Below are 14,369 nucleotides of genomic sequence, written 5' to 3'. Positions count from 1 at the left end.
GGTCTCAGTAATGCCTGCAATATGTTGTGCAGTTGGGCTGCAACAACAGCCGAAAGAGGAACCCCGAACTGGTATTTTATTCTATACCAAAAGAAAAGGATAAAAGAAATGTCTCATATTGTATGAATGTCTCATTTTGTATCATGTCTCATCTTTCTGTGCGCACACACCCGACCCGAAGCGTGCAGCCATAGACCCCTATACAGCACACGAGTAATGAACTGAGCTCTGTTGCGTGTCTGAATGGACAAATACACACAATATTATGTTTAAATGTCCGTTTTGGAGAGTATTCACATAAAATATGTCGGTTATGTCTTAAACAGAGTTGTCATGCAGTCTCTTTGGTAGAGAGAGAGAGAGAAACGAGGAAAACAAAGCATGCAAATGGAAATTATCACGGCCGGAAAAATTATCGAGCTCTTTTTTTTTTTTATCGTGCAATTGATTGATTTATTGACTATCGTGACAGGCCTAATCCAGATTGATGACAGCTAGCCGTGAGCCGTGCTAACAATTTAGCTAGCTAACAACTCACTACCTAGTCAGAGCAAACTACCACCAAAATCATACATTTGATTTTTTTTTTTTGATAATATCTACATTTCCCATGATTAAATATAAACCCTTGGTGGCCAGGTGCCGCACTTTTATGCCTTTTACCCATCCAGCCACAGCATATTGATACGCGTCTGTACTCTTGAAAGCCTTCAAGCGATCCCCACTGTATGGGGAGGGGTTATGCACAAGATATATATATATATATCATGAAAGGCAAATTGGGGCAAGTCTGGGGGAGATAATAATGGACATTAGAAAACTGGGAGTAACAAATAAGGATCGGAGCCTAAAATTTAAAATTTCTCCAGGTATCTCTGTCTCTCTCTCTCATTCAAGTGGGCAGTTTGGGCGGCCATACCGGGCGAGATCGGTCGTCAATATGGCGGCGTTCTATTTGGTAGTGACGTAGGTGGCATCTATGAATATCCTATAATTTCAGAAAAGCTGAGATATCTCCCATTTTTATTTTTTTTTAATCAAGTTTAGGCCCGTTTTATTTTGGTTTGAAGTCTAATAAAAGTTAATCAGAAAAATAAAGTAAAATGGTAGTAAAAACATCCATTTCTGAATATTAATTTAAATAGTGAATATAATAACAATGAATGAACAAAAATCTCAAAAATGAACATTGTATTTAAAATTATTTTATAAATACAATTTAGTTATATTGCTATATCTTATATATATATAAGAATGTTGTACTTTGCTGTAGATTAATTAATTAATAAATAAAATAATTAATAGAAAAAATAACCTTTGCATTTTTGCAGAACGAACCAATTTGTTTTTAATCCCTGATTTTAGACAAATAACAAATACATTATAGCTTGAATACAAGTTTAATAACAGCACTATATGTTAAAATTACGAAATTAAACTAATCATCATGATGTGTGTCTACACAGGTGATAACGCCAGAAACATCGGACCTTATGGAAAAACATAGGCAAGACAATTTGCTGTTCTGTTCAATTGCATTCAACTGTTCTCCTCACGAAACGAAACTCATTACAAACACAAACTCGATAAGAACAGAGTGGAAATTGTTAGCAACACTAACGTATCAGCAAAGCTAATGTTTTATGTTAGTTTAAGATCGAAGTAAAACCTTAATGCTTCAATCATTAAAGTAAACCTAATGTTTTATGTTAGTTTAAGATCGAAGTAAAACCTTAATGCTTCAATCATTAAAGTAAACTAACTGAACCGCAGGCTATCATCAGGTAAAGTGGAACTCATCGTTTGTGTGTTTGCGGTGTGTGTCGCGACCGTGGGGCTCAGGTAGATGATATAATTGGATATCGCTATATTTTATTATTTCACGATATATTTTTACATATCACCGAGCCCTACTTGCCATGTAAACAAATTATATACATACATTTTTTTTTTTAATGATTAATGATTAATGAAATGGTTAAATGATCCTAAAAATAATGATACTTGTACGCCTCGCGGTCAAAAATGGCTGACAATGAAATTAATGAAAGAAAAAAATACAGGTAATTTTTTAAATCTACAAATCAGCCATGATGCAGAAAAAAAGCACACAATGAAGGGATTATTTGGGGAAAAAATAGAAAAAGGAATTGGAAACAAATGGATCATAATTATTACTTAATGCCATAAAATTCCAAAAAATACAAAAATATATTACATTGAGTTTACTGAAAAAATTATAATTCACTCATATTGCGGGAGGAGTATGAATGTGACCCAATATACATTGATTAAATATTGTATTGTAAAAATTATGGAAACAAATGGATCATAATTATTACATAAATATTACCTAGTACCATAACATTCCAAAAAAATTTACTAGGTAAATATATTACTATAAAAATATTATGTAAAAAATACATAATTTTAAAAAATATATTATTGTTTGTTATTTTATATTTGTATTTTAAGTCATTTTAAAGGCTGTTGTTCACTTGGACCTATTTTTATTACCGTAATTTTTTTTTATCCGATTACTCAATTGATTACTCGATTAATCTATGGAATAATAGGTAGCATACCCGATTACTAAAATAATCGATAGCTGCAGCCCTGGCCGCCATGATGCAGCAAACAATGAAGGGATTATGTTTTTTTGTTGTTTTTTTTTTTTAAAGAAATAAAATGCATTGATTAAATGTATTGTAAAAAAAAAAAAAAAAATGTGGAAACAAATGGATCATAATTACTACATAAATATTACTTCGTACTAGTGTTGTCAAAAATATCGATATTTCGATAAATATCGATACTGAAATATCGGAACGGTACCAATACTAATTTCCCGAAGTATCGATACACCGATACTAGCCGAGGGGTCACTTTCACTTCTCGCCAAAGGCGCGTTGACAAACACGACACGTGACGCACTCGTCTCATTCGCTCTGGTTAAATAGCAAAGTGAATGGGAAGATGGCGAGTGCGGCGCCGCGACCGGCTTTGGTTGATTGATAAAGAACACCGCGAGCGGGCATGCCGGAGAATAGCGCTGACACGTGTAAAAAAACACACCGCGAGCGGGCATGTCGGAGAATAGTGTGGACAGGGCACGCGCTACACACCGCGAGCGAGCATGTCGGAGAATAGCGCGGAGACGCGCTTCACACTCCAATTTGATACTGTTAAGTGCTTTGACACAATCTGTATTGTTAAAAGCAATATATAAATAAAGGTGACTTGACTTCATGCCAATCCATTGAGCATTGTTTCCGCGTGTGATGCACGCACGTTTGCATTTAAATCTGTTCATCAAATTACGTTAATGTAGGCTATTAACCAGCATTTATGACCGATGAACAATGCATTTGTTACAGTATATTTTAATCTTTGATTTACGTTAATATATTAACCAGCATTTATGACCGATGAACAATGCATTTGTTACAGTATATTTTAATCTTTGATTTACGTTAATATATTAACCAGCATTTATGACCGATGAACAATGCATTTGTTACAGTATATTTTAATCTTTGATTTACGTTAATATATTAACCAGCATTTTTGACCGATGAACAATGCATTTGTTACAGTATATTTTAATCTTTGATTTACGTTAATATATTAACCAGCATTTTTGACCGATGAACAATGCATTTGTTACAGTATATTTTAATCTTTGATTTACGTTAATATATTAACCAGCATTTTTGACCGATGAACAATGCATTTGTTACAGTATATTTTAATCTTTGATTTACGTTAATGTATTAACCAGCATTTATGACCGATGAACAATGCATTTGTAACAGTATATTTTAATCTTTGATAACAGTAGGTAATAAAAAAACAACGGCTCATGTTAGCTCTTGTCCAATGAAATAATATTAACAGATAGAACTCAGGACATTTTTTTCATGTAAAATATACCTCATTGTCATGTTCTAGACTTGTTATATTTAGCTTTAAATAAAAAAAGACCCCCTTAATATTGTGGCAGTTTTTTTCTCTGTGGTATCGAAAATGGTATCGAATATCGATATTTTTCAAGGTATCGTATCGAAGTTAGAAATTCTAGTATCGTGACAACACTACTTCGTACAAAACAATTACCTAAAAATACATATATTAATATATTTTTTTTATTATTATATATTATATATATATATATATATATAGAATTTTTAATTATTATTTTTTTATGCATATGCATATTATATGCATCCTGATAAAGTTCCCTTGGCCTTTGGGATTAATCATAAATATCCCACATCATCACATTCCCTTCACCATATCTAGAGATCGGCATGCTGTTATTTCAGTTAGCCTAATAACTGGTTTGATTTGCATTGAGAGATGATCTTATGGAAAGTTCCCCATGACAAACTCTAGATATGGAGAAGGGAATGTGATGATGTGGGATATTTTAATTCCAAAGGCCAAGGGAACTTTATCAGGATGCATATTATCCCGGATCCATGAAATAACTGGCCTTTAAAAATAAAAATCTGCTGTCTCTATGGGAATTTAACATAGGGGTGTCCTGACTTACGCAACCTGTATTTTAAGGAAGAACATTTATTTATTTACGAAACATTATTCATTCACAAAGAAAATCGGTGTCCTTAAATGTTGGATTTTTCCTCATTTTTTGTAATGAAGTCATTAAGATCAATTTACAAAAGATGATTTTTTTATTCCTCTTTTTAGTCAACTTTAGCATGTGTGTGTTCACTTATGATAAGCACTGTATGTATATATATTACATTGATTTTACTGAAAACATTTTTTCGCTTATATTGCGTGAGTGTGAGTGTGTGTGTGTGTGTGTGTGTGTGTGTGTGCCCCATAAGTGAGGAGCACCAGAGGGTTCAGCACAGCACGTGTTCCTAAAAAACCCTCGAGTTAGCGCTTACTTCTCGTGCAAAAATGCGATCTCTGACGCGCTGGTACTCCTCCTCTCGCTCCTCGATGGATTTACTGCGCCGGCCGTCCTGAAGCGGCACACGGATCTGAGCGACAGAGAACACGGGGAATTCAGAAGCACCACACACACATGACGATAGAGTAAAACAAGTGCAGAACACAAACCTGATTATCATCCTTATCCATGCTAGCGTCATCTCGCTTCAGGATGAACTTCTTCTGGAAGTCCACGGTGCGCTCGTCTTTAATGTGCTCAGAGAACCTCTGCTCGGGACTGAAACACACACAGATGTGCCAAAGACGATACGATCAGAATTACACTAGTCTTACGAGTTAGACATACATTTATTTTCTTTAAAGGTGCATTGTGTAATATTTAGTAGGATCTGTTAACAGAAATGCAATATCATATCCATAACTATGTTTTCAGTGGTGTATAAAGACCTTACGTAATGAACCGTTATGTTTTTATTACCTCAGAATGAGCCATTTCTATCTACACACACACACACACACACACACACACACACACACCGCTGCTTCAATCCAGATGAGTATTGAAAAGTATTTTCGGCGACTGAGAAAGGCACGTGTTGAGGATGAAGAACATCATACATTCACTATTTTACAATACTACACATTCTAGATGAGGAGATATGCAATGTGTATGTATGTGTATATATATATATATATATATGTGTGTGTGTGTGTGTGTGTGTAGAGATATGCATGTTCATCCATATTGCTTTCTGTTTTATGTTGTTTATATGTTTGTTTGCTCATTAATTTCCTCTCGTATTATGCATTTTTTTGTGTCGTCAACAAGCTTCTTTGTCTGATACTTGCCTTTTCAACATCTATATTAGTCTATTTGTTTTTTGCTGTTGTTTTCTTAATGTATGTATCTGTTAGGGCTGTCACTTTTAAGAAAAATCTAATTTGAACGGTTATCGAATATCAAGTAATGTATTCGAATATATTCGAATTTCTACGAGACCCCCCCCCCAAAAAAAAAACACTGTAACGGAGATTCAATCACAAATTTATTAACAGTCTGACAGTCATAAACAGGACTCAGGCCGGTCTGAAAACATTTTTTTTGACTTAATGTTTTAAACAGCAGGTTATCAATTTAATCTATATAAAGTGCCACTAAACTACATGGAAAAAAACTGCATCGGAACAGCACGGCACAAACAATAACGTGACGGCTTAAACAGCAGGAGTAAGGCCTATAGCCTAGCCTCATTTCTTATTTCAATTCATTTCTTAATATTGTTAGCCTGAAAAACCAATTTATCAACTTGATCTGGGTCAAGTGCGGCTCTCTTTTTATTGGCGATGTGATTTGCGCGTCACAGATTTGCGCATCAATGTTGAGAGAAGTGGTATACGGTGTAGCTGTAGAACCCAAAATATCTCCAGACTCGACTTTTTAGATGAGTTGAGGTCGTAATTCTCCGCTCGGGCTGTCGTTCTGTGCGTTATCTTCCATTTTCAAAACAGGGAGGCTATTATTCGTATTATCTGTAAAAAATGCGCTAAACATGGCACTTTAAAAACCGGATAGTTTATTTATAGTTCGAATACGGATATTTCACGTCATGTTCGAATGCATATTCGAATATAGAATAAAAAGTGACAGCCCTAGTATCTGTATTGCATTGTTTGCTTAATAAAAAATAAAAAAGTAGCAAAATATATATATTTTACACGACTGAAAAAGGCACGTGTAAAATCAGGTGCTCAGACAAAAGCTGCAGACTTTGCAGGAAATACTCTGTTTATACTCCATTTAGTTCAGGGTGTGAAATTTTGTATAGAAGATGTGTAGATTTTTGGTACGGCGTGTGGATTTTGTAGAGGTAAAGAAATTTGAATGGGGTTGTGAATTTTGTATAGCGTGTTAAATGTGTGGATTTTGTGAAGGTGTGAATCAATTTTGATTAATAATTAATATAATAAAGTTCCGTGTAACGAATTATTAACGAAGGAATTATTCTGAACCCCCCCCCCCACCCACCCCACCCACCACAAATTGCTTTCTAATCTGTGGGAAACACTGAAAGACCAGTGAAAGACAGATTTTCCAACATCCTACATTTTTTGATGTTCTTTGTCCTGTATTGATTCGTGATTTATGGTGATGAGGATGAAAGAGGGAGGAGATGCCGGATGACAGGGTTTAGTTTGAATAAGAAATTAATGTATGAAACCCACATTTTATAGGCTAATAAAAATAATAATATTATTTATACTGTCTATATATAGGCTATATAAGCTGTGACGTAGTTAATCTGGTTAATTTCCTTTCTTTTCTAATTTTTTTGGCTAGTAGAAGTTCTGAATGGCCGGTAACTTAAAAAGTTAGAAGCCAAATTGGCCTGTGAGTGAAAAAGTTAGTTTCAAACCCTGGTTACGATCATTCCCGTCGGATCGGAGCGAATCTTACATGCGAGTGTTGCTGGTCTTGTTGATGATGACCGCTTTGCCCGTTTGGTCCACGTTGTGATCCATGCCAAAATAGGCAGCGACTCGATGCAGCAGCATGCGATGATATGAGGTCATTTGAGGGAACTTCTTATACTGATTACTGAAAATACGGATGCAAAAACATCTTTAGTGCAAAGAAAATACAATGCATTTACCACAGCACCAACACCATTCTGTAACAGAGTCATGTTTAGAGTAAAACCACATTACTGCAATGCTCTCAAACCACCAAAAGGGGGCGACAAATATCAACTATAAGATAAAGTATAAAACACCAACATTTACTATGGAAGGAGAGAAACATGAACATGTATGCTTGCGTGTGTGCGTGTGTGTGTGTGTGTGTGTGTGTGTGTGTGTGTGTGTGTGTGTGTGTGTGTGTGTGTGTGTGTGTGTGTGTGTGTGTGTGTGTGTGTGTGTGTGTATTGTGAAAACCATAAACTATAGTTCAAAAATGTAGGGTACTTAAAAAAAGAGCAAGGACATTAAATTGATCAAGTAATAACATTTATAATGTTACAAAAGGTTCCATATCAAATAAATGCTATTATATATAAAATGTACATATACAATTTTATTGCACATATATATAGACTTACTTCTCATCATTTATGAACTCCAGTATATCCTGTTCCAGCTTAAGCAGCATCATTCTGTCTCTAAAAGAGTTAAAAAAAAGAATTTTAGACAAAACTGATCCAGAAAAACCAAAAAACTAAATCAAAAGAAGGGCGACGCTGTATTCAGATTTATATACTTCACTATGTGCTTTGCTGGTGAAGTATGCAAATGGAAATACAAACTTTTTAATATGCAATATTAACACATGTAACGGGTCATAAAATTGATAATGATCTTGCTTTGCTACTGACCACTTAATCACATAATACTCATGCAAACATTAGCAAATAATCTCAGCCATTACCTTAAAATGCATTAATAATTCACATTTCGGTTCATACACTGAGAATCCAAACATATTTTCAACAATTTTATTAATGAAAACGAAGCTTTTTGAAAACGCTCTCCAAAGTGGATAAATTTGAATTGAGTGGACCGTCAAAACTGAGGCATTTAAAAACGGTGATGGTGTGTGTGAGAGACAGGTTCATCAGTGAATGCTGAGATATGTCCTAAATAAAATTATTGAATTGCGCGATAACTTTTATTATGATTTTTTTGAATGAAAATCGGTTTCTCTTTAACAACCGCCGACGCTCCCATCTTGGCTCCCGTAGATCCGCCCGGGCTCAGCGCTTGCCATGATAGAGATACACAAACAACATGGCAAATGAGCAAGACCGCGGCAGCAGAAGCACACCCGCCGAAAACATTGACAAGCTGAATCTGCAGAGCCGCCAACTCTCACGAGTTCACTGTCAGAGACGCAATTCTGTCACTTTTTACACGCTCTCACGCCACACATCCATTTTCTCACGCAGAGAAAAATCGCGAAGCAAAGACGACACTGACACCGACAGACAAGACAGAGCAGGTTACTATCGACATGAAACAGATTCTCAGCTCTCAGATTCTGTCAGTTTATTACAAAATTCAAACAATAAACACCGTTTTGGCGCTTGTAAATGTGACGTGAAAGAACGCTGGCAGATCTCAGTTCAAGCGGCACGTGAACCGATCATCTGTTACTCTTTACTACCAACTTACCGAGATGCAATAAAATCGATCGATCAGTGTTTTTCAACTGCGGAAAGATGTCCATAAAACAGCTGGAGAACAACATATGTCACGTAACGTTATATTTACCTCAGGATGGCTTTTAATGACCCATAGCACGCATGTTAGTTAGACGCATTATAAAATAAAAAAACGAATTATATTTAATTTGAGTTAGTTTTAACCTTTAATAATACCAGCTGACAGGGCTCTCTGTATGTTTACAGCATTAGGTGAATTTTATTTTTGTTTTTTGGGGGAGAACAATTAACACATTAACGTATCTACTTTTAGATAGTAGTACGATAGTTCTTAGGTAGTAGTACGTAGCTACTACTGTACCTATTTATCCAAAGGAATTTATATTGAATCAAGATCAGAATCAAATCACAAGAATTGAATTGAAATTGTGATATTTTTGTTAAGCAATAATAAAAACAGTAGCATACCAGTAAACTTAATAAAATTATGTTTAGTTACCAAATAATTTGACAATCCCAATACACTTATTGTGATGCAAGTTTTTTGTTTATTTACACATCCCCCCAAATCCCAATCCACCCATTTTATTTTATGTTACATTTCCACTGTTTTCAAAGACAGGGCCTGTCCTCTTGTCTTTTTGGCTTGTTGTTTCTGATTGCACTTTAATGGAGATCAAATCCCAGAAGGGAATATTAAAACAAAATAAAGTTAAAACTTGTTTTGAACAATTTCTTTGTCATCTGCAGATTGATTTTAAGTAGGGAGAGAAAAAAAATCGATTTAAATCGTAAATCGGATTTTTTGTGAAAAAAATCGGGGATTTTTTTTTAGGCCATATCGCCCAGCCCTATTTTCCCGTCTGTCTCATCTCAGTGAGCGTTTACGCATGCGCAGTAAAGGAGAATTTAGCGTTTCCAGGCGTTTTCCAAAAGTTTCTCATCCACACTGCGTTTTTAAACGAAAATGCCGATTTCAAGTGTATCCGGATTAATGTAAACGCAGCCTGAAGCCGACAGAGGAAAACCCTGATGTAACTAGAACGAGGCCTGTTGTACCTTGGGTTGTTTTTCAGTGTGTTCACCAGGAACTCGTGCACATCAATCCCTGTGGAATCAGTGTATTCCTGACTGGAGTCTGAAAGAAAACGGGAAACATCGGATCAATGTGAACGTCACCACTAAAACATGAAGCTTCAATCAATGAAGCAGCTCAGAATTATTACAGAACTAATTTTTATCGTATTATAATATTTATAATAATAGAATACATGACGAATGACTGCACATATTGTATTATATGGTGAGGCAGTGATACCCAGAACTAGTTTTGGCTCGTAGGTGACCGATATATCGGCCGATATTTGGTATTTTTTAATCATTGGTTTGGCGGATAATTGTTAAGAGCGGACGTGGTTGCACTTTATTTTAAGGTGTCAGTGTTACAGTGTAATTATACATTTAAGTACTGAGTAATAATAATAGAATACATGTACTTACTATAGAGTTAGGTTAGGGTTTAGTGTTAGTTGCATGCAACTGAATAATGTATAATTATTACTATAGTAACTTCATATAACGTGTAAAAAGGACACTAAAATAAAGAGTCACTGCAGACTTTTATTTTGAAAACGTATGATTGATTGATTATGTTTTTCCATTTTTATTCATGTTCTATTTTCTTTATCTAGGGAAAAATTATACAGTATGATTACAGAATCAATGAGTTTCTCTCAAAAAATATAAATTTGTTTATTTACAGATTCATTTTTTATTAAGTTCATATTAGTTAAATACATTAAAATCAGGATATTTTGCAATAATTTGGTATTAAGTAAAAAAAAAATTAATATACGAGTGAAACTTAAAAAATTTGAATATCGGGCAAAAGTTATAATTTTGATGATTATGGCTTACAGCTTATGAAATCTTCAAATTCAAAATCTCAGAAAATTGTAATATTACATGAAATCAATTAAAAAAAAGGATTTTAAATACAGAAATGTCGCCCCTCTGAAAAGTATGATCATGCATATGTATATAGTTGTATATACTAAATATATTAGTTTCACCTTTTAATTTGAATTACTGAAATACATGAACTGTTGCACGATATTCTAATTTTTCGAGTTTCACCTGTATATATATATATATATATATATACAGGTGAAACTCGAATAATTAGAATATCTAGAATATCTCTCTATATATATATATAAACATATATATTGTATTGCAGCAATTGATCTGCAAGTTATTGATATCTTTAAATTGAATAGTGTGACATCACATGGGTTTTATAATTGCCCAACGGCCATCGCTTTCGACATAAAAAAATATCAATGTCAAGTCGGTCACTAGTTCTAGATAAACAATACAGGAAGTGTGTGTTTTTACCGCGTGAGAGCATCTTGCGTGGAGTTTTATCCTTCTTTTCCCTCTCCTCATTCTCGTACTCGTCTTTTGAGGATTTCTCCTCCTCTTTATCGGATGGACAGCTGATGTGAAGCTGAATGATGTCCTTCATGAATCAAACAAACAAAAATAATATTAATTAACACTAAATATTCATGCTTGTATAGAGTACGTATGTCAATTTTAATGGCAGTATCTTAAATGTGTCTGTTTGAACTGTTTCATAAAACATCACAGAATCAATTCTAGTGAGATCTTGTACAGATTTACATCACCTGTGATCGTGTGACATCCCCTAACTAACCTGTGATCGTGTGACATCACCTAACTAACCTGTGATCGTGTGACATCACCTAACTAACCTGTGATCGTGTGACATCACCTAACTAACCTGTGATCGTGTGACATCACCTAACTAACCTGTGATCGTGTGACATCACCTAACTAACCTGTGATCGTGTGACATCACCTAACTAACCTGTGATCGTGTGACATCACCTAACTAACCTGTGATCGTGTGACATCACCTAACCTGTGATCGTGTGACATCACCTAACTAACCTGTGATCGTGTGACATCACCTAACCTGTGATCGTGTGACATCACCTAACTAACCTGTGATCGTGTGACATCACCTAACCTGTGATCGTGTGACATCCCCTAACTAACCTGTGATCGTGTGACATCACCTAACTAACCTGTGATCGTGTGACATCACCTAACCTGTGATCGTGTGACATCACCTAACTAACCTGTGATCGTGTGACATCACCTAACTAACCTGTGATCGTGTGACATCACCTAACTAACCTGTGATCGTGTGACATCACCTAACTAACCTGTGATCGTGTGACATCACCTAACCTGTGATCGTGTGACATCACCTAACCTGTGATCGTGTGACATCACCTAACTAACCTGTGATCGTGTGACATCACCTAACCTGTGATCGTGTGACATCACCTAACTAACCTGTGATCGTGTGACATCACCTAACTAACCTGTGATCGTGTGACATCACCTAACTAACCTGTGATCGTGTGACATCACCTAACTAACCTGTGATCGTGTGACATCTCCTAACTAAACTGTGTTCGTGTGACATCACCTAACCTGTGATCGTGTGACATCACCTAACCTGTGATCGTGTGACAATCACCTGTGATCGTGTGACATCCCATCACCTGTGATCGTGTGACATCACATCACCTGTGATCGTGTGACATCACATCACTAACCTGTGATCGTGTGACATCACATCACTAACCTGTGATCGTGTGACATCACATCACTAACCTGTGATCGTGTGACATCACATCACTAACCTGTGATCGTGTGACATCACATCACTAACCTGTGATCGTGTGACATCACATCACTAACCTGTGATCGTGTGACATCACATCACTAACCAGTGATCGTGTGACATCACATCACTAACCAGTGATCGTGTGACATCACATCACTAACCAGTGATCGTGTGACATCACATCACTAACCTGTGATCGTGTGACATCACATCACTAACCTGTGATCGTGTGACATCACATCACTAACCTGTGATCGTGTGACATCACATCACTAACCTGTGATCGTGTGACATCACCTAACCTGTGATCGTGTGACATCACCTAACCTGTGATCGTGTGACATCACCTAACCTGTGATCGTGTGACATCACCTAACCTGTGATCGTGTGACATCACCTAACCTGTGATCGTGTGACATCACCTAACCTGTGATCGTGTGACATCACCTGTCACCTAACCTGTGATCGTGTGACATCACCTGTCACCTGTGATCGTGTGACATCACCTGTCACCTGTGATCGTGTGACATCACCTGTCACCTGTGATCGTGTGACATCACCTGTCACCTGTGATCGTGTGACATCACCTGTCACCTGTGATCGTGTGACATCACCTGTCACCTGTGATCGTGTGACATCACCTGTCACCTGTGATCGTGTGACATCACCTCACCTAACCTCACCTAACCTGTGATCGTGTGACATCACCTCACCTAACCTGTGATCGTGTGACATCACCTGTCACCTGTGATCGTGTGACATCACCTGTCACCTGTGATCGTGTGACATCACCTGTCACCTGTGATCGTGTGACATCACCTGTCACCTGTGATCGTGTGACATCACCTGTCACCTGTGATCGTGTGACATCAAATCACCTGTGATCGTGTGACATCACCTAACCTGTGATCGTGTGACATCACCTAACCTGTGATCGTGTGACATCACCTAACCTGTGATCGTGTGACATCACCTCACCTGTGATCGTGTGAATTCACCTAACCTGTGATCGTGTGACATCACATCACCTATGATCGTGTGACATCACATCACCTATGATCGTGTGACATCACATCACCTATGATCGTGTGACATCACATCATCTGTGATCGTGTGACATCACCTCACCTAACCTGTGTCGTGTGGCATTACCTGTGATTCTGGAGGACCGTCGGTTGAAAACGGACCTGATGATTCTTCACAGACTGCAAGACTCCTCACCAGCTTGAGCTTTGCATTCGACTGAGACAGAGACACAGGACACAGAAAGATTAGCAAAAGACATTTGCAAAAAATTTTCAAATCTCATACCTGGGAGATGCATTATGGGAATGAACAAGGTGAATATTGTGCTGCCACTGGTGCTGTCCATTAACCAATTATTCAACATGAAATCTATTTACTTCAATTTCACATTCCAGTTCTTATTATAAAGATTCATCGTTCTACAATATTCTACAGAAAACACCTGCATTCATAACCTTTCTTTCAAACACAATAACTTCCCCATCTTTCCAGCTGACGCAAACAAGACTGTGACGGGGAGGAATCACACGCTGCCTGGA

General features: G+C 36.6%; 1 protein-coding gene across 15 annotated transcripts in view; it reads right to left on the bottom strand.

Annotated features, from left to right (window-relative positions):
- r3hdm2 (R3H domain containing 2) overlaps window positions 1–14,369 on the bottom strand; it is a 113,232-nt gene that overhangs the window by 46,497 nt on the left and 52,366 nt on the right. For all 15 annotated transcript variants that reach the window (XR_013210567.1, XR_013210565.1, XR_013210566.1 and 12 more), the window contains exons 5-11: window positions 13,957–14,046; window positions 11,478–11,601; window positions 10,140–10,218; window positions 8,022–8,081; window positions 7,382–7,522; window positions 5,095–5,203; window positions 4,920–5,015 (exon numbers count right to left, since the gene is read on the bottom strand). Coding sequence is in view for 11 of the 15 variants with exons in the window: in XM_077248564.1 (XP_077104679.1) it covers window positions 4,920–5,015; window positions 5,095–5,203; window positions 7,382–7,522; window positions 8,022–8,081; window positions 10,140–10,218; window positions 11,478–11,601; window positions 13,957–14,046 (699 nt within the window). In the remaining 4 variants the exon portion in view is untranslated. The remainder of the gene's footprint in view (window positions 1–4,919; window positions 5,016–5,094; window positions 5,204–7,381; window positions 7,523–8,021; window positions 8,082–10,139; window positions 10,219–11,477; window positions 11,602–13,956; window positions 14,047–14,369) is intronic.

The sequence above is a fragment of the Siphateles boraxobius genome, unplaced genomic scaffold, assembly GCF_051911475.1.
Source record: "Siphateles boraxobius isolate OS27281-9 unplaced genomic scaffold, OSU_SipBor_1 305, whole genome shotgun sequence".
In the NCBI taxonomy this organism is placed as follows: domain Eukaryota; kingdom Metazoa; phylum Chordata; class Actinopteri; order Cypriniformes; family Leuciscidae; genus Siphateles; species Siphateles boraxobius.
This window is presented reverse-complemented; position numbering and strand designations above follow the sequence as displayed.